The following is a 19,288-nucleotide window of genomic DNA, read 5'->3' as shown; positions in this document are numbered from 1 at the left end:
AGCACCCTCTTCTGACCTCCGTGGGCACCAGGCTTGCACACACAGGCAAATACTCAAATATGTAAAATAAAAACAAATATTGTTTAGACTGACTTAATCAGCCCAAAGGAATAGCTGAGAACTAGGGTAGGCTCTACATACTCAAGTTCACCCCAGTGTTAAAATCACCTTGACGCTAACTCACCCCCTCTCGTGCCATTACCCACTCTGGGAGGCAGTGGCCTGCAGGATCCAATCACTTTGTATAGGCCCTACATTTAGTACTGATACATTGAGGATGCTTTTTTTCAACATGCTAACTTTAGGGCCATGACCATAGTACTCAGGTTCATTCAGATGACTACAATAAACATTCACAAAGTGAGAGTTTTAGACATTTAATTGTGTAACAGGTTAAAATAATAGATTGGTCATGCATTTAGAAGTAACTAATATAGGGTCATCAAGATGGCTCAGAAAAGAACGTTTCTTAACCCCAAGCCTGACAGAATTTGTTTGACTCTTGGGATCCACATGAGGATAGAACTGACTCCCTAGAAATTGTCTTCTGGCTTCTGTGTGCCCTCCCCTCAAGCAAAGCAAAGTCCTGGTTTATTAAACAAACTGCTAATACCATTAAACACTACACTTTTAAATCCAGTCAGTGAATTTTGTTTTTCACCAACCAATTCGAAAATATATTTTAGCTAGGCAGTGGTGGTGCATTCCTTTAATCCCAGCACTTGGGAGGCAGACAGGCAGATCTCTGAGTTTGAGGCCAGCCTGGGCTACAGAGCAATTTCCAGGCTCCAAAGCTACACAGAAGAACCCTGTCTCATAAAACCAAAAGTGGAGGAAAAAAAAAAGAGAAGAAAAGGAAAGAAAGGAAGGAAGATTACCCGACTCTGCCATTGTTATAGCAACAAAGAACAGAAGAAACATAAAGGTGGATGTCACATTCCAACAGCCAAGGGAAGAAAGAAGATGACCATGTGTCTCACATCTCTACAAGGCTGAGACAGGAGTACAGCTGGTCCTTCAACCCAGCAGTAGGTTGAATTTACTATTGTTATTGGAGAAAGACAAAATGAGAAGCTCAAGGTCTACAAGAGCTAGTTCCAGGACAGGCTCCAAAACCACAGAGAAACCCTGACTCGAAAAACCAAAAAAAAAAAAAAAAAAAAAAAAATGAGAAGCTCTACCTGAGGCAGGCAAAAGTCATAGCTAGAGAATCAGAGCTCTTCCTCGTTTGTATAGTGAAAAAAAAAAAAAAAATCAGAGCTCTTGGCCAGTCCCAACAGCTCCAGGAACCCCATGGGTCCAGCATTTACATTGTCTGCCTCAGGTAACATGCCCCAGATTGAAGCGTTTTTTCCTTAGAAACTATTTCTGATGTGGAAAAGAAAATCAGCCTTACACTGCTTTGTCTGCCCATGGGGGGTCCTTTACATTGCTCTGACAATTCTATACCAGATTAGCCGGTCCCTGGCTCTTATAATATATACTCCTGGATTTATCCAGTATTTTTTTTTCTGGTGGTACAGACTGAACCCAGGGCCTCACACTGGCCTACCAAGTAATCTACCACTGACCTGAGGCCCCAGTCCTCCTGCATCAAAAAGCACCTCTACAAAAATTCAGAAAACTAAAAGAGCCCAAAGGCCCTACCTCTTGATTCAGCCCTCTTCCCTTTGGACCAGGGATTATTCCTGAGGCCATGTTCATCATGGCCATTCACTTTGATACAGAAGGCTGCTGGGCTGGGGCCATTCTCTAACACACATCCTGCTTATCTCCACACTGACCCAACACTGCAAATGCAATCCCAAGCATAGTTTTATGTTACCTGCAAATAGTTCATGTAGACCTCTAAGATAGGAGACGCCCCCTTTAATGTAAGCACACATTTATTTGTAGGCACTTGAGTCTCTGGGGAATTTCCACCAACCATTTCACCAGGCAGCAGACAGAAACAATTACACTGTTTATAAGAGCGGCCTCCATGCTACAAGCTGCTTTTAAGAGATTTAAAAAAGGAGAAATGGTAGCTCACATCCCTACTAACAGACAAAGGAGAAATGGTAGCTCACATCCCTACAAACAGACAAAGGAGAAATGGTAGCTCACATCCCTACAAACAAAAGCCCAGATACAGTCGTGCCCAACTTGTAGGCAGACTGTGCCGGGATGAATGCAGCCGAACACATCTATAGATAAATATGTCAAAATATCAAAGGTTAGAGATTCCTGGGTAGATAAATAGCCAGCTACAAAAGCCAGAGTTTGGTCCCTATGCAAGGAACTTACCTTTGGAAGCCATTTGGGAAATTTCCAATCCCAAACCTTGCTCGCTTCAGAAAAGAAAAAAAAAGCTTTTTTTTCCTAATTATATAAGTGAAGAGCCCGGCGGTGGTGGCACACGCCTTTAATCCCAGCTTCCGGCACTCAGGAGGCAGAGGAATGTGAATTTCTGTGAGCTCAAGATCAGCCTGGTCTACAGAGCGAATGCCAGGACAGGCTCCAAAGCTACAGAGAAACCCTGTCTCAGAAAAACATAATAATAATAAAATAATAATAATAATAATAAATAAGTGAAGGTTGCCCCCTCCTCAGAAACGCCCTAAAGAACCCACCCAATCTTCACTCAAAACAAGGCTCCACCCTTGACCCAGCCTTATTCTCCACCCAGGACCACCAGTCTGCCTTTTCAAACACACCTTGCGTTCCTGAGACACACACCGAAAGGAATCTTCATGTTTAATCCCTGTGTTATCTTTATAATGTTGGCATTGTTTTATTCCCACCGAGGCTGGAAGGCAGTGAGGGTAGATCTCCTAGACCAGAGTGAGCTGAGGACCTTGAAGCTCAAGCTTACCACATTCCACTGATGTAGTACAAGTGAAAGCTACGTGAGAACCAAAGTCTGTCTAGCTCACAGTGTCCATGACATTCAATAAATGAGCGATTAATGAATACTGCGAATATAGGCAATAGAGGGCCCATGGTGACATTGGAAAGGACATTATAAGACTCTTGTGGATTTTTTTGTTTGTTTGTTTTGGTTTTTTGAGACAGGGTTTCTCTGTAGCTTTGGAGCCTGTCCTGGAACTAGCTCTTGTCGACCAGGCTGGCCTCGAACTCACAGAGATCTGCCTGCCTCTGCCTCCCAAGTGCTGGGATTAAAGGCGTGCACCACCACCGCCCAGCTGACTCTTGTGTTCTATAGGCATTGAATTGTTTGGTTTCTGTGTATCTCTTGTAGCCCAGGTTAGCCTCAATTCCCGCGCCCCACCCCATCCCACGTAGCTGAAGATGACCTTAAATTCCTGATGCTCCTACTGACTCCTCCCATCTTCACCTTTAGTTCTAAGCAGGAATGGGGAAAATGGACACTTACAATTCCTATCTACTCAGAAAGCCGAGGCTCGAACTCTACCTCCAGAGCTCTGGAACTAAAGACATGTGCCACCACCACCGATCAGAAATAATGTTTTGGGCTGGAGAAAAGTTGGAGCTCTGAGTTTCCGGCTTGATTTCAGGATGGATCATGTTCGGTAGACCTAATGAAGCTGAGGTTAAAGGAACACACCAGTGAACAGATCAAGACGTCCTGGGCGACCCCACTCAAGAGCAGTGGCTGTAGTGGTCCTGTGCTGTCTGCTTACGGACCTCAACCATTGCTCTGGGAGCAGCACCATGTTCACTGGGATAGATGGGGGTGGGATGATGCTAGAGATGCGCTGAGAGAGACCAAAATGATGCTTCTCCAGAAAGCTGGCTCATCTTTATTCCCATGTTGCTACCTGCTTCCAGCAGCCTCCTCCTGTGAGAGCGCGCGCTGGAGTCTCATGGCTTTTCCTCCAGTCTCCACAAACACTGTCGTTTAAAGCTCTGGCATGCCCCACTGTGCCAGAGGAAGCCCGGGACACATTACCAATCTCCTAGATCATCTCCAAAAGCTTATAGGCAGAGAGAGAAGAGATGTCCCAAGCCAGACCTGGTGGGACACGCCTTTAATGCCAGCACTAAGGAAGCAGAGGCCAGGTAGATTTCTATGAGTTTGTGGTCAGCCTGGTCTACAGAGTGAGTTCCAGGACAGCCAGGGCTACACAGAGATATCCTGTCTCAAAAACATAATAAAAGAGAAAGAGAGCAGTCCCAGGTGGCAGGCAGGCAAGGCAGTAAACGAAGAAGGAAAAAAGAAGGGGAGAAAGAGGACGCAGAGAAAGAAAGGCACCGTGAGGCTGAGGCAGCTGCTGACAAAGGCAGCTGAAGTTGAGGAGGGAGATGGTGCTGACAGCAAGAAGTACAACTCCACAAGAATCACTAGTCAGCCAGAGAGAAAAAGTCAACCGTAAAAGTGGGGAGGGACTAGAGAAGTGGCTCAGGGGACAGAGTGCTCACCTAAGTACACAGGGCCAAGGGCTCAAACCCAGCCCCAGCACCTATTGAGAATCCCAGTACTCAGGAAGCAGGAGCGGGAGGATCAGAAACTCAAGGTCATCTGAGCTACTAGAGGATTGGGGGGCCAGACAGAAATAAATTATAAAGAAAAACAGATGGCTTGATCTAGCCGTCCCTACCCCCACCCAACTTCCCATCTTGGACGTGGGCCACAGATGATTAATTCTCTCCTCTATCCAAAGCATGTTCCCACCCCAACCAACCAAAACACATTAGCTTGTAGTAAATGTGGAAAGCAATATGAGTAGCTTGCTTTTCTTTTTCTTTTGAACTGGAAAGTGTATACATTATGCATGATTCAAACATCCAAACCTTGCATCAGGCAAGCCCTAGAACTGAGTCCCAGCCCCAGTCTTCTGGGCCTGTTTGGTGAGTGTATGAAAAAAATCTGGTCCTACAACAAGGATCTTTTTTCTTTTTCTTTCTTTCTTCTTTTTTTTGAAACAGTTTCACTGTATATCCCTGGCTATTCTGGAACTCTCTATGTAGGCCAGGTTGGCCTCAAACTCATAGAGACCCACCTGTCTCCTCCTCGCAAGCGCTGGGATTGAAGGCCTGCGCAAGGATTTTATCTGCTGAATTGTTCTACCCAAAAACAAGATGTAGGGTAAACCTATGCTTCTTCTAGCATTTGTTTTCTTCCCCAAAATTCAAAGTTCCAGACAGGTATGTTGCTGTTTGCTGTCATTTTCTCTCAGCATCCTGAGTTCCCACTTAGGGGTGACCTGTCCTGTCCCTTCTACCTCAAGCTGCTGCCAGGAAACCCCAGGAGCAGAAACCCTCTGTGCCTACTGTCTTACCATCTCTTCAGTTCCAGTCTGCCCCTCCTCTCTCTCACTCCATTATTTAGGCATCACTGGCAAAGACTGATGCCAAAAAAAAAAAAAAAAAAAAAAAATCTGTTCCAAATTGTTCAATCTTTTTTAATGTTCCTAAGTCATCAATTGTGGTGGCCAATGTCTCCATCCCCCTCCATTCCCTTCTTCTCCCCCACTCTCTGAGGCTAGGCTTTTGTGGGCATCCACCAAGTTCTTCAACCTTTTGAAAAACACCCCACAGACTGTGTTTAGCCCCACAACACAGCATTGTGTGATGCAAGCTCTTCTGTTTTTGTTTTTTTTTTGTTTGTTTGTTTTTCTTTTTGAGACACAGTTTCTCTGTAGTTTTGGAGCCTATCCTGGAATTCACTTGGTAGACTAGGCTGGCCTCGAACTGACAGAGATCCGCCTGCCTCTGCGTCCCGAGTGCTGGGATTAAAGGCATGCGCCACCACCACCCAGCTTCTTTCTTTCTTTTTTTTCCTTCTTAGGAGTTTATTAGAGGTAGTGTGTACAGGCCTGGGGAAGTCAGTGTGCAGAGAGACAGAGACAGATAGAGAGAGGGACAGAGAGAGAGGGGGTGGACAGAAGGGGGAAAGGGAGATGGTGGGGGGGCAGAAGCTGCTTCTTTAAGAGGGAGACTGAAAAGGACTTTTTTCTTTTTTAAAGAAGAATTATTTATTTCATGTGTATGAATATTTTGCCTGCATGCATATTTGTGTAACACATGCCTGGTGGCATGAGAAGCCAAATGAGGGTACCATATCCCATAAGACTGGAATTATAGACAGTTGTGAGCTGTATTGTGGGTGCTAGGGTTTGAATCTGGGTCCTCTGAAAGAGCAGCCAATCAATCTCTCAAGTCCCTTTAGGACTTTTCTTGATGTTACTTTCCTGCTCCCAGGATAGCCAGGGGCTACACAGAGAAACCCTGTCTAGAAACAACAACAACAACAAAACCTCATTGCCCCTATTGTTTTATGTTATCATTAATTTTTTTAACTAAAACAAAATTAAATGGGGCGTGCAAGATGGTTCATGAGTAAATGTAACTACAGACAAGCCTGGTTACATGGGTTCAAGCTCTGGAACCTACATAGTGAAACATAGAAAATCAACTCCTACAAGTTGTCCTCTGACTTCCACATGTAAACACACACACACACACACACACACACACACGAGAAGAAAGAAAGAAAGAAAGAAAGAAAGAAAGGAAGGAAGGAAGGAAGGAAGGAAATGAAAGAAAGAAAACAGGTATACAATCAATGCGTTTCATTATCTTGTGATGGTAAAAGTTTACCTTAAATGGGTCTACACCTGGTGGCATATGCCCTTAATCCCACTCAGGAGGCAGAGGCAGGCAGATTTCTATAAATTAAAGGCCAATGCCAGCCAGGACTACATAGCAAAATTCTGTCCAAAAAAAAAAAAAAAAAAAAGGATGTTAAGTCTAAATGTCTAAAACCATGCTTTAACTGCACCAACTTAAAAAATGTGCCATTTCTAGAGAAATTCCCAGAAATCCACAAGGATGACCCCAGTTAAGACCCTAAACAATAACGGAGAGGGTGCCTGAACTAGCCTTGCCCTGTAGTCAAACTGATGACTATCCTATTATCTCAAATGTTACCGTAGAACCTTTATCCAGCAACTAATGGAAACAGAGGCAGAGACCCACAGCAGAGCACTGGGCTGAAGTCCCAAAGTCCAGCTGAAGAGTGGGAGGAGTGAGAATACGAAGAGGTCAAGATCATGATGGGGACACCCACTGAAACGGTATCCCTGAGCTAATGGGAGCCTTCCAACTGCAGCCTGACAGAGAGGGAACCAGCATAGGACCAAACTAGGCCCTTTGAACGTGGGTGAAAGTTGTATGACTGGGGCAGATTGTGGGGCCACTGGCAGTGAGACCAGGATTTATCCCTACTGCTTGTACTGGCTTTTTGGAACCCATTCTCTCTGGAGGGATACTTTGCTCAGCCTAGATATACTGGGAAGGGTCTTGGTCCTGCCTCAAAGTGATGTGCTAGACTTTGTTGACTCCCTACGGGAAGCCTTTCCTTCTCTGAGGAGTGGATGGGACGTGAAATGGGGGGTAAGGTAGAGGTAACGGGAGGAGCAGAGGGAGTAGGAACTGGGATTGGCATGTAAAATGAAAAAAGAACATTTTTTTCCGTTTATTTATTTATTAAAGATTTCTGTCTCTTCCCCGGCACCCCTTCCATTTCCCTCCCCCTCCCCCAATCAAGTTCCCCTCCCTTGTCAGCCCATAGAGCTATCAGGGTTCCCTGCCCAGTGGGAAGTTCAAGGACCACCCACCTCCATCCAGGTCTAGTAAGGTGAGCATCCAAACTGCCTAGGCTCCCACAAAGCCAGTACGTGCAGTAGGAAAAAAATAACATTTTTAAATAAATAAATATTTTAAAAAATATACCAATTTCGGGGCTGAGAGAGGACTCAGAGGTTAAGAGCACTGACTGTTCTTCCAGAGGTCCTGAGTTTAATTCCCAGCAACCACATGGTGGCCTACAACCATCTATAATGAGATCTGGTGCCCTCTTCTGGCCTGAAGGAATACATGCAGGCAGATGCTGTATACATTATTAATAAATAAATCTTTTAAACTATGCCTGCCAATTTCTTTCATCAAGACAAAATGGGGGGGGGGCACTCAGGAGGCGGCAGAGGTAGGCGGATCACTGTGAGTGCGAGGACAGCCTGATCTACAAGAGCTAGTTCCATGACTGACAGGCATCAAAGCTACACAGAGAAACCCTGTCTCGAAAAGCAAAACAAAAAGACAAAATGAATGCGTCCCATAAAAATGCAACACACACAGCTGATAAACTGGCAAAATTAGAGATTTGGCAAAATTACTTTTTCTAAGATGTATTTTATTTGTAGTATGAACAGGCTAAGGAACCACGCAAGGTTTACTGGGGGGGGGGGGGGGGGGGTAGCCTGACACCGTCGGCTCCGGCGGTGTATGGCCCCACCCATTAAACAAATGAGGAGGAGGCGCAATACTTATCGTGGTGCGCGTCTCACCGGACTGGCTCGGAAACTAGTCTCGCCATTGTGAGGGCGGCAAAACAGGAGCCACTCTAGCTGAAATAGGGAGGTGCCTCCTGCACCGGATTCCCGGGGTCACCCGCAACCGAAACCTTCTGGGCCTGGTGCACAGGAAGCCACTCGCCTCGCCCGGTGTAAAAGACAGCCCAGGGGAGTCGCTACAGCGATGGGGACGGCGCCAGGTGCAGGCTATTTCCAAAGGGGCAGCCTGTTCTGGTTCACAGTCATCACCGTCTCCTTCAGCTACTACACGGTAAAGCCGGCAAGCGGCAGGCACGGGTGGCGCAGTCGCACTGGCGTGCCCGAGCTAAGCCTGAGAAACCGGCTTGCCCGGCTCGCCCTGCGTGGACGAGGGTGGGAAGCAGGTCTTGCCCCACAACCCGGTGTTTAGGGCTCTCAAGATGATGGTGGCGAAGTCGGAGGTCCGCAGGGACGCCGCTACATACTTTCGTGCAGCCAGACCCTGGCCCTCGTTGATCACAGCCCTGGGGCTGGGCTACTTCGCGGTGAGGTTTGGGATCCACGGGCGCTTCTGACCCCCAGACCCCTGAGGGCGAAGTGCGCGCGCGGTGGGGGTGGGGGGGTGGCTTCTGTGCACGCGAACAGCGGTTGCCTAGGTTACTGGTGTACGCGGAAGTTCGGTGGGCACTGGGGGGATCTTCTAGTTGACGGTGTTCCGGTCCGGCGTCCTCTCCCTCCGAGTCATTGAGGTTTAACCAAGTTTTATCGTTTAGGGAAGGGTGATGTGAAGTTAGTATATTTCCGTAGACCTAACAACTCAATATAAAATTCGAAGCAGAGTGTTTGAATAAGTTTGAACTGCTTGGAAAATGATGATAAACTTAATGGATGGGTAGGGTTTAATTAGTAAGAAGGAAAGGAGAGAATATAACTGGATGTGGAAGAAGACAGTTGCATAGAGGAAGAATAACTTTTGTCCAGTTGAGAAAGATTTTATTTAAAGAATAACGAGAAAGATGATGATTGGGCTCAATTGGTATAATTATGAAGAAATGCTACTTAAATATTCCAGGAGACCCAAGGATTGTCATGTCCACAGTGTTGTTGGTGTCTAGTGTGATCACCTCTGTCCTAATTTCACCATATGCAGAGGCGTGAATTGAAAAATTTCAAGGATTTATTTTTGTTCTGAGGTCCCCGTGTAGCGGATATAGAAGGGAGGAAGCCTTTGCTAGTTCAAACAGATATTGTGGAGTTGGCAAGTACAACCCCTTAGTTCCCTTCATTTGGAAAGATGCAGTTACAATATTAGCTTCATCTGGACTTTGTGAAATAATATCCACACAGAGGTAAAGGTATCCTTGACAGAAATGTACAGGACTATAATAAAATATATAATATAATGTAATGTAATAGTCTTTGCAAATGTTGGCATGTAATAACAGAAACTACACGGCAGAGGCTGAGAAGGTGGCAGTTGCAGCTCAAACTTCAGTTTTAGGGGTCCAGAAGGTGAAAGAACAGTTCTAAATTAAAATGGGGGCTAGATCTGCTCCGGCTGTAACTTCTGCAGCCTAGCCAAGGCATGCAAATTCTTTAACAAATGGCTAATGACATCCATAAAATAACATTTTACTGTCGTCTATTAAGAAAAGCACCTGTCTTTAATCCCAGCACTCTTGGGAGGCAGAGGCAGGTGGATCTCTGTGAGTTTGAGGCCAGCCTGGTCTACAAGAGCTAGTTTCCAGGAAAGGCTCCAAAAACTACAGAGAAACCCTGGCTCGAAAAACAAACAAACAAAAAGAATAGCAGTCACCCTGGACACTGATTCTGGTTTTTTTGTTGTTGTTGTTGCTGTTGTTTGTTTGTTTTGTTTCTTCGAGACAGGGTTTCTCTGTGGTTTTGGAGCCTGTCCTGGAACTAGCTCTTGTAGACTAGGCTGGTCTCGAACTCACAGAGATCCGCCTGCCTCTGCCTCTCGAGTGCTGGGATTAAAGGCGTGCGCCACCACCGCCCGGCCCTGGACACTGATTCTGATAAGCAATTGTCTTCAGCATAAATCTCACAATTAAGTTGTTATTCAGGAATAAAAGTTGGTGCAGGAGGACTGGATGGTTTGGTCTGTAGTTGTTTTTGTAGAAACATAATTATTCCACAGCTGCTGTTAAATATAATCATTTACTGGACATGCTCTGTGTCTCTGGTTCTCTTTCAGTGGGTTGTCTTCTGGCCTCAGAGTGTCCCTTATCAGAGCCTCGGACCCCTGGGTCCCTTTACAAAGTACTTGGTGGACCACCATCACACCCTCCTAAGGAATGGGTAAGGAAAGGGAGGTTATGGACACTCACTGCGGCTCCAGGCTCTCTGGGTACCTGTAAGGCCTACAGTTACCTTTAGGTAGCTAACAGAGATGCTAGTTTGCGTTGAGATGCCTTTCTTTTTAAAGATTCTGTGTTAGAGTTAATTAGTAAATTACTATAACCTTACACTAAAAGACGGCTTTTTGTTGTTGTTTCAGGTATTGGCTTGCTTGTCTGATTCATGTGGGAGAGTCCATATATGCTATGGTATTGTGCAAGTAAGTCTTTGTCATAGGAACGTCTCACTTTCATCTTGGTATTTGATGTAAGTCATGAGCAGCCATGTCTAAATAATTTATACACTTTGAGACTGAGAGCCTGCAGCCTGAATCCCTATACCTAATACTGAGCCTGGAACAGAAGTAGTCAGTAAATGTTTGATGAGTGGTTGTAGTTTGCTTGCATTGACCAATTAATTATTTAGTTGGGTTTTTTTTCCCCCTTTTTTTTTGTTTTTCGAGACGGACTTTCTCTGTATAGCTTTGGAGCCTTCCTGGAACTCACTCTATAGACCAGGCTGGCCTCGAACTCAGAGAGATCCACCTGCCTCTGCCCCCTGATTTCTGGAATTAAAGGCAGAGGCTACCATCACCTGGCAATTATTTAGTTATTTAACAAAAATTGTATCTAACCAACTAGAGCAGTTAATACTCTGTCTTATAATTTGCAAAAGAACTGAGTTATTGATCTGGGCTGTTGGTTTTTAATCCAGTTTCAAAACAGAATCACATGAGGAGCTGTTTTGAAATATGCATACCTGGTTTCCAGATCCAGAGATTGTGATCTGATAGACCTTGCTTCGACACAAGTATATGTAACTTTGCTAAAACTCCTCAGATAATTCTGTGGTTTGATGTAAATTAAACGCCCCCCAAACCATATCCTCATGTACCGCACTTTTCAGAATTGTAAATGGAACTAAAAGTAGAACACAATAATCCCCTCGCACCAACATTAAAATTCTCTTGTTTAAATTTCCTCCTTTCCAGGCATAAAGGAATCACAGACGGCCAGGCCCAGCTCCTCTGGTTCCTACAGACTTTCTTGTTTGGCATAGCTTCTCTTTCCATCCTGATCGCTTACCGACCAAAGCACAAAAAACACAATTGAAGGAGATAGCCAAGTTTCTTTTCCACTTCTTTAAGTCCTCCTTTCTGTGGGTCCTGGTTTCTGGGATGACCTCTCTGCCTTCTAGGCAGGGTCTGTCACAGAAACCTGTCTAAACCTGTCTAAATTGCACTTATTTGGGGTGCTCTGACCAAAATTGGATAGACCATTTATTGTTTAAGAAAGACCCTGCCATCCCAGCTCTGCAGATGACCTGCTTGGAGAAGGCCTTGGGCCTCTTTCCTGAGGTCCTTGGCCAAGGCACTTTCCTCTTGTGTCTTTTGGCTAAGACACAAACTGGATTATTTTTTTTTATCGGTTCACCCCTGCCCTTCCTTCAGACTAATGCTCCCTCCCCTCCTCCCCACTGATAGCTTTCCACCCCCACCTTTCCCCCTGGTTTGGGACTAAGATAAAGTAAAAAAAAAAAAGGGGGGGCGGGAGAGATGGCTCAGTGGTTAAGAGCATCGCCTGCTCTTCCAAAGGTCCTGAGTTCAATTCCCAGCAACCACATGGTGGCTCACAACCATCTGTAATGAGGTCTGGTGCCCTCTTCTGGCCTGGAGACATACACGCAAACAGAATATTGTATACATAATAAATAAATAAATATTTAAAAAAAAAAGTAAAACTTCCACATATTACCAGTTCCACATGCGTTTATCCACCACAAAGCAGGATCTTATCCACACACACAGAGCCACCACCCCACCCCGCACCCTGTTTCCATTTCTCCAGCTACAGAGAAAGATAAAAACAAAGCAAGTGCCTGGCATAGAAACTGAAGGGACCTGCTGAGCCCGAGTCAGGAACATTGGGGGTGTCCTTCCTGATGTTGCGCACCAGAGGAGGTGACTGTTAAGTTGGAAGCATAGCCCCCAGCCCCCAGGCCTGCGAGCTGTATTGGTCTGGACTCCAAATCCCAGAGTATTTCTGTGAGCTCCCAAAGGAGAAACACGTGGTCCTTTTTCCTTCCTCATGGCCTGCCGGTTCCCCCTCAGGGCCACCTGAGAGCGCAGGAATCCCATTAAACCTGGATATTTCTTAATTTGGCTTGTTTTGATTTGGCTTGTGTTATGAGCTGGGGAACTTCAGCTCCAGGTTCTTTTCGAGTATTATCTATGAGGACTCTGTGCCCTTCTCCCCAGAGAGCGATGAGTGACCAGACCAAGCAAGAGAATTGTTTTTATAATGATTCTTTACTAGCAACTTCAATATCCAATGCATCAATGGGGGTTACAGTCTCAATAGGCATGGGGGATTGATAATGGGCAACACACAGGCACTTCAATATCACAATTATTAATCCTACTAAACCTAATACATAAAACCAATTCATAACCTAATCTAACTTATCACTTATTCATAAAACACTTCTTAACCTTAATACAGCTTATCTATTATCTATAAAACACTTAACCTTAATACAGCTTATCTATTACTTATCTATAAAACACTTCTTAACCTTAACTTATCTATTAACATTTCCTAATCTTATCAGTTATTCATAAAATATCTCTTAACATTTCACACACTTAACTTATGTATTAACACATCTATGCTCTTCTCTTAACCTCTCATACACACATGAAATAGCATCATACGACCTGGTATTCCCTGGCTTAAGAAGGGCTTTTTGAATTTCTTCAGGCTAGGCTCTTGTCCTCACTGGGGGCTGGGTAGCGTAAATCAACTCTTGACCCCGTAGTCTGCACTTGGGAGATAAGGTTCCGATGTCAGAATGTAGGGCCTTGGACTTGGCTTTTCGGGTGACCGAGTCTCTGGAGACAAGGCTTTTAGCTCTCTACTCTTGAAGACGAAGCTTTACTCTCGGGATGGCAAAGCCTTCTGAAAGGCAGAGTATCTAGTCTGTTCTTGAGAGACAGACCTTCAATGTCCACTCTCAGGGAATATGGCCTTGCATTCGGGATGCAAGGTGTTAAATGTCTGTTTTCGGGAGACGAAGCTCTGTACTCGGGAGACAGAGCATTAAATGTTTAGGCAAGGTGTTTAATATTTCTGCTTTACGGGAGGCAGGCTTGGAGGATCTCTCTTTCCACGGAGGCCTGATGCCAGAGCCATTTGTGAGAAGTGAGATAACCGTCCTGCTTCAGCCTCCCTTTTATTCCAATTCAAAACTGCCCCTCGTTTGATCCTTTCGATAACCAGGTGTCCTAGGTTATCAGTATCGACTGACCACAGAAGGGTGGGGGGTTCCTCTTGTGTGGCAAGATTACTTCGTTACCAAAGTTGCTGGGTGCAGCCTCCCCCATCTGGCAGGCCAGATGGGTGTGGCAACCTTCAAGCGGGCAAATGTTCTTTTAATATTTCACCTTAGTAATTTTCCACACCACACACAAGAAGAAAATGCTTTTACATTACACCAAATTATATTCATTCTTATTCTATAAATTTCCTGCTCTATCTACACTACAGATTCCCCTTTATTTATTCATTCAGAGGAATCTGTTTCCATGCTCATTACAGCTTGATTGGGAATTTGCATTGGCATAGAGCTTGCGTTAAGAAAAATTCCTAACAGTGACCCTACCCAGCTTATGGTTGGGTTACTGAAAGATCCCCAGAGTAGGGAGACTCTCACTCAAGTCTTAGGATAGCACGACCCCCCAAGAATTCATGAGAGATTGTCCTTGCTGCAATCACACGAGGTTTATTGACAGGAACCAGCGCACTGGGGCCGAGACTCATTTCCCACGCAGGGGTAGAGGAGTTCAACCCCAAGTAGCTGGGAGAAGGGGTATTTAGCGGAAGAAAACACAACCCAAAGGGGGTAGGGAGGGCGACATTGGGAAATTCTGAAAATACCAGTGGTAATCACAAGGGGTAACTCCTCAGTTTCTCAAGATTGTCCTCAAGATTATAATCTAACTTTATGGTCAGCTAGTTCCTGGAACAGAGTCACTGAACCAGGCTAACCTAGATTTTGGGTTCTTCTCTCCCTGCTAGATTCTTGGCTCTACTCTTCCTGGTCCTTCAATGCTTAGGGCATTGAATGCTAATGCTAATGTCACTGTGCTAATGCTAATGTCACTGCTGGGTTGCTCCTTCACTTCAAGCTACTTCTTATCTTTCCTTTCCCCTCAGTACTCAGCTCCAGCCCTACTTCATCAGTGGTAACCCTCCAGGGACGCAGACGGAAACTACAAACCCATCTCACTGTGCTCCATGCGTAACTTTCTCCATGTGAAACCTGTTGAGCCCGTTTAGTGCGCTCGGCCATAGAAGAGCCCAAGACTGCTCCTATCAGCAGCACCCCTCTGTGTGGGTCCTCCCTGGGAAACCTGGTTCCCCTCACACATTCCTGCTCAGTCATCTGTCCAGCTCTGGACAAAATGGCTCCTATCAGCAGCACCCCTCTGTGTGGGTCCTCCCTGGGAAACCTGGTTCCCCTCACACATTCCTGCTCAGTCATCTGTCCAGCTCTGGCTTAGTCTCATCATCACTCCATTCTGGTGAGACTCACCTAGGGCTTATCCAGCCTGCTACTTCCGCTTCCCTATTCACTGTGTATGCCTGATTAGTGCTAACTGTGTGTAGCTGACTAGTGCTAACTACGCATAGCTGAACAGTGCTAACTGGTTGGGAAGAATCACTAACTATTCTGTCCTGTCAACTCTAGGAGCCTTTACAGCTCTTTCTCCACAAGACCCAACTATTCTCAGAGCAATTCCTCCTTTCCCTTCAGTAACTTGGTGACGCAATTTGCTTACATTGACAAACATTTACAAGAAACACCTCAGGCCAGGAAAGCCCCCAAGTGAAGACTCACCCTGAAAGGTTGTAGACTCTTGCAAATGCATCTCAGCCTTATGTTTTGGAATCAAGTATTGCATTTAGGTAAAAGATTTGTAACCAAGTTGGTTTGGGTTGCACACTGCTGTTAACACTTCATTTTGCTATCTTTTCCTGAAGAGCACTTTTCCAGAACACTAGTCAGGCTCTGGGAATTAATTTGATTTCTAAAGTTTTGTGTTCAACTCTGTGCCTCCACGAAGAAAGGAATCCACTCTCAGCAGAGCAGGGCTTGGTGTGTCCATGGCAGCTACATCTCAGCATCAGGAGACAGGATCCGATCTGGTGGATAGAGTCTATACAAAGCTTCCTGCACACACACCCCGCTCCCCCATCCTGGGGTCAGGGATTTGATAGGGTCTTTCTCTGTAACTACAGTTGGCCTGGTATTCATTATGTAGCCCAAACTCGATTTGAACTCACAACAGTCTTCCTACCTCATCCTCCAGAGTGCCAGGCCTACTGGCATGCACCACCATATCCAGCTATATGTCTCAAGGAAACCCATTATCCCTGAAGAAACTAAGTGAATTCCTACCAAGATGAAACCCACAGAAACAGGAACCATAGTGCTTTTTGTAATGGTCTGTCCTGTCCCTTTAGGAGACAAGCATGCCCACTCCTTCCCACCTTACCCCAGGCAAGCAATCTTCTTTTCTGCTTGTCTCTTAAAGGGACAGGACAGACCATTACACCTTTAATTAAAGGTAGTGCCACACCTTGAATCTCAGCAATTGGGATCTCAACACTTGCAGGTGGATCTATGTGAGTTCCAGGACAACTAGAACTATGTGATAGACCCTATCTCAAAAAAAAAAAAAAAAAAACAAAAACAAAAACAAGCAAGAAGAAACAGTAGGAGCAAGAGAATGCATAGGTTTCCAAAACTAAGGCAGGGCAATTCGAATTCCTCTCCACCTCCCTACACGGATGATTTCTAGAACTGGAGGCAGAATGCTAGTAACCAGTGTAGACTGACACATGGAAAACCCAAGCTGAGAACTTTACAAAGTACTTTCCAGTCACCTCCCTCAAGTTGCTGTAGGACATAATAGTTGTCAGGGCGGCCCTTTTAGTAGTAGCAATAGCATCTAACAGGATGCTATTCACAGATCCATCTAAAATGCTTCTGCTGCCAACGCAAGAACCCTGCGTCAGTCACCATGCTGACTCACTACACACCATTTTGGAAGCACACTGCGCTCAGCCAGCATCGCTACAAACAGCCACGGCCTCTGCGGTCTTTAGACTTGCATCTGAGTCCTTTTTTGTGTCTTCTGAATGTGCTATTGTTGTTCAGAGGGTTTTAAGTTTGCTTAGTAATTGGCAATTGCCTTTTAGGTTTACTCTTCCCTGGACTTCTTTTCTCCATAGTGCATCCTTGATATACATGATGCTGATGATGCCTCAAAGGCAAAACTATACCATGAGTGTGCTTGGAGAAGTCTAGCTTCCCTCCTGCCCATCTCAGTTTATTCCCACCCTCCTGCTTAGTTAAGGGGTAAGTTAAAATGTGCAGAGCAGACAATCCCCAATGTAATGGAAAAGACAAAAAGAAATGTCACCTTTTATGGACAAAAATGGACAGAAACTCTGTCATAAAATACCCCACGAGGTGTTATAGGTAACCATCCCTAGAATTAAGGAAAAGGGTACAGATAGAACGAAAGAGTCATGGATGTGAAAGCAACCTGGTTTTGACATCTGCTCCCCCATTGGTTGTCAGGATTTAGTCAGCTGATCTGGCTGGCTAGGAGAGTGCCACCTTCCTTGTAGCTCCGTGTGTGTTCCTCTCTAAGCTGTACTCTTGGTGGAGACCTTTCTGAAATAGAGGAGGATCAGTGTGGTGGTTTGAACGAGAATGGCTACCATAGGCTCATACATTTGTTGGTATTTTTATTGTTTTTATTGACCTATACATTTTCTCCACTCCTCCCTTCCTCCCCTCTCCATTTCTACCCTCTCTCATGACCCTCATGCTCCCAATTTACTCAGGAGATTTTGTCTTTTTCACCTTCATATGTAGATTTGTATAGGTCTCTCTTAGAGTCTTCTTTATTATCTAGTTTCTCTGGGGTTGTGGCCTGTAGGCTGGTTTTTCATTGCTTTATGTCTAAAAGCCACTTATGAGTGAATATGTATTATATTTGTCTTTCTGAGTGTGGGTTACCTCACTCAGTATGTTTTTTTCTAGATCTATTCATTTGCCTGTAAATTTCAAGATGTCATTATATTTTACCGCTGTGTAGTACTCCATTGTGTAAATGTACCACATTTTCTTTATCCATTCTTTGGTTGAGGGGCATCTAGGTTGTTTCCAGGTTCTGGCTATAACAAATAATGCTGCTATGAACATAGTTGAGCACATATCCTTGTGGTATGATTGAGCATCTTTTGGGTATAGACCCAACAGCAGTATTGCTGGGTCTTGAGGTAAGGCTCATAAATGTGGATGCTTAGCTCCTAGTTGGTAGAACTATTAGGGAAGGATTAGGAGGTGTGGCCTTATTGGAGGAGGTGTGTTGGAGGGGGTTAGCTTTGAGGTTTAACAAGTCCAGGCCATTATCTATTTATGTTCTCCCCCACCCCACCTTCAATGCCTCTTTTTGTTTTCTCAGCATATAAGCTCCCAGCTTCTACTCCATGCTCCCTACCTCGTGATTTTGTATTCCAACCTTCTGGAACAGTGAGACCCCAAATTAAATACTTTCTTCTATAAGTTGCCTTAGTCATGGTGTCTGTTCATAGCAATAGACAAGAAGCTAAGCAGCATATTCCCCTGCTAGAATCTCCAAACAAGCTGTCAAGAATGGAACAGCTGGAGGATGGGGAGGAGCGCTGTGAACCAGTCTCTTCTGGACACGACATTGTGGATTCATTGAAGCTGTAGTGGCCTGCTCAAGATTGGTCCCATCACCCATCACCTATTTCATCATGCACACGGAAGAGCCAAATGATGCCCCTCGCCCCCCATGAAGGAACTGTGGGAAGTTAATGGATGCTGGTAGAGGGAGTATCATGCTCTTCAGTGGGATAGCCACCGACAAGACACATATTCTAGTAATTAACCCCAGTGATGCTCATTCAAGCCATCATTATTACACTCAGTGGGCCTCCCACCCACCCACAAATACAAAGACTTGAAAATAGGAGATAGTTTAGAATGATGGTGGAAGACACAAAATAATCCCACACTAGTTCAGAATGACGTATAATAAAAGGTTGTTTATTTAAGGAAGACTCAGATCACTGTCCTAGATTACAGCCCTCTGCACAAACAGGAAAGAGTCTAGTAGCTGGAAGCAAGAGAGAGAAAGAGCGTGTGCACTCACACTCACACACATACACACACACACATACATACACACATGCTTTATAGTGTAAGAGACCGCACTCAAGTGGGATGGTATCTTAAAGGCTATTGGCTGAAGGAGCTGAAGGAGCTCCCACAGCATTAGAAGACAGTTTTCAGTGAGAGGAGGAAGAGGAAGGCTAATGAAAGGCTGAACACAACCAAAATCCATTAGGTTCATGTATGAAATTGTCAAATATTTTAAGAATATCTTTACTGATTCTTTGATAATTTCATACAATGTATCTTGAATACTTTCTTTCCCTTCCCCCAATTCTTCCTATAACCACCACCTTCACCCTCCCATTCTTTCCCACTCAACTTTGAATTTTCTAATCCTCTAACCCCCATCAACCCCA

General features: G+C 44.9%; 1 protein-coding gene across 3 annotated transcripts; it reads left to right on the top strand.

The window, feature by feature from the left end:
- Positions 1-8,315: 8,315 nt before the first annotated feature.
- Tmem254 (transmembrane protein 254) lies at positions 8,316-17,707 on the top strand. 3 transcript variants are annotated; one of them, XM_041663082.1, is made up of 4 exons: positions 8,316-8,589; positions 10,513-10,616; positions 10,816-10,875; positions 11,647-12,812. In XM_041663082.1, exons 1-4 carry the CDS (start codon positions 8,503-8,505, stop codon positions 11,765-11,767), a joined length of 372 nt encoding a protein of 123 aa, XP_041519016.1. In that variant the 5' UTR covers positions 8,316-8,502; the 3' UTR covers positions 11,768-12,812. The 3 variants fall into 3 exon arrangements, with proteins under 3 accessions (XP_041519016.1, XP_041519017.1, XP_041519015.1); XM_041663083.1 differs by lacking the exons at positions 8,316-8,589; positions 11,647-12,812 and adding exons at positions 8,604-8,842; positions 14,870-17,707; XM_041663081.1 differs by lacking the exon at positions 8,316-8,589 and adding an exon at positions 8,604-8,842.
- The last annotated feature ends 1,581 nt before the right edge of the window (positions 17,708-19,288 follow it).

The sequence above is a fragment of the Microtus oregoni genome, unplaced genomic scaffold (genome assembly GCF_018167655.1).
Source record: "Microtus oregoni isolate MIOR12 unplaced genomic scaffold, Mior012 000013F_ref0000133, whole genome shotgun sequence".
Lineage (NCBI taxonomy): Eukaryota > Metazoa > Chordata > Mammalia > Rodentia > Cricetidae > Microtus > Microtus oregoni.
The sequence above is the reverse complement of the archived record's forward strand: the minus strand, read 5'-3'. Positions and strand labels throughout refer to the sequence as shown.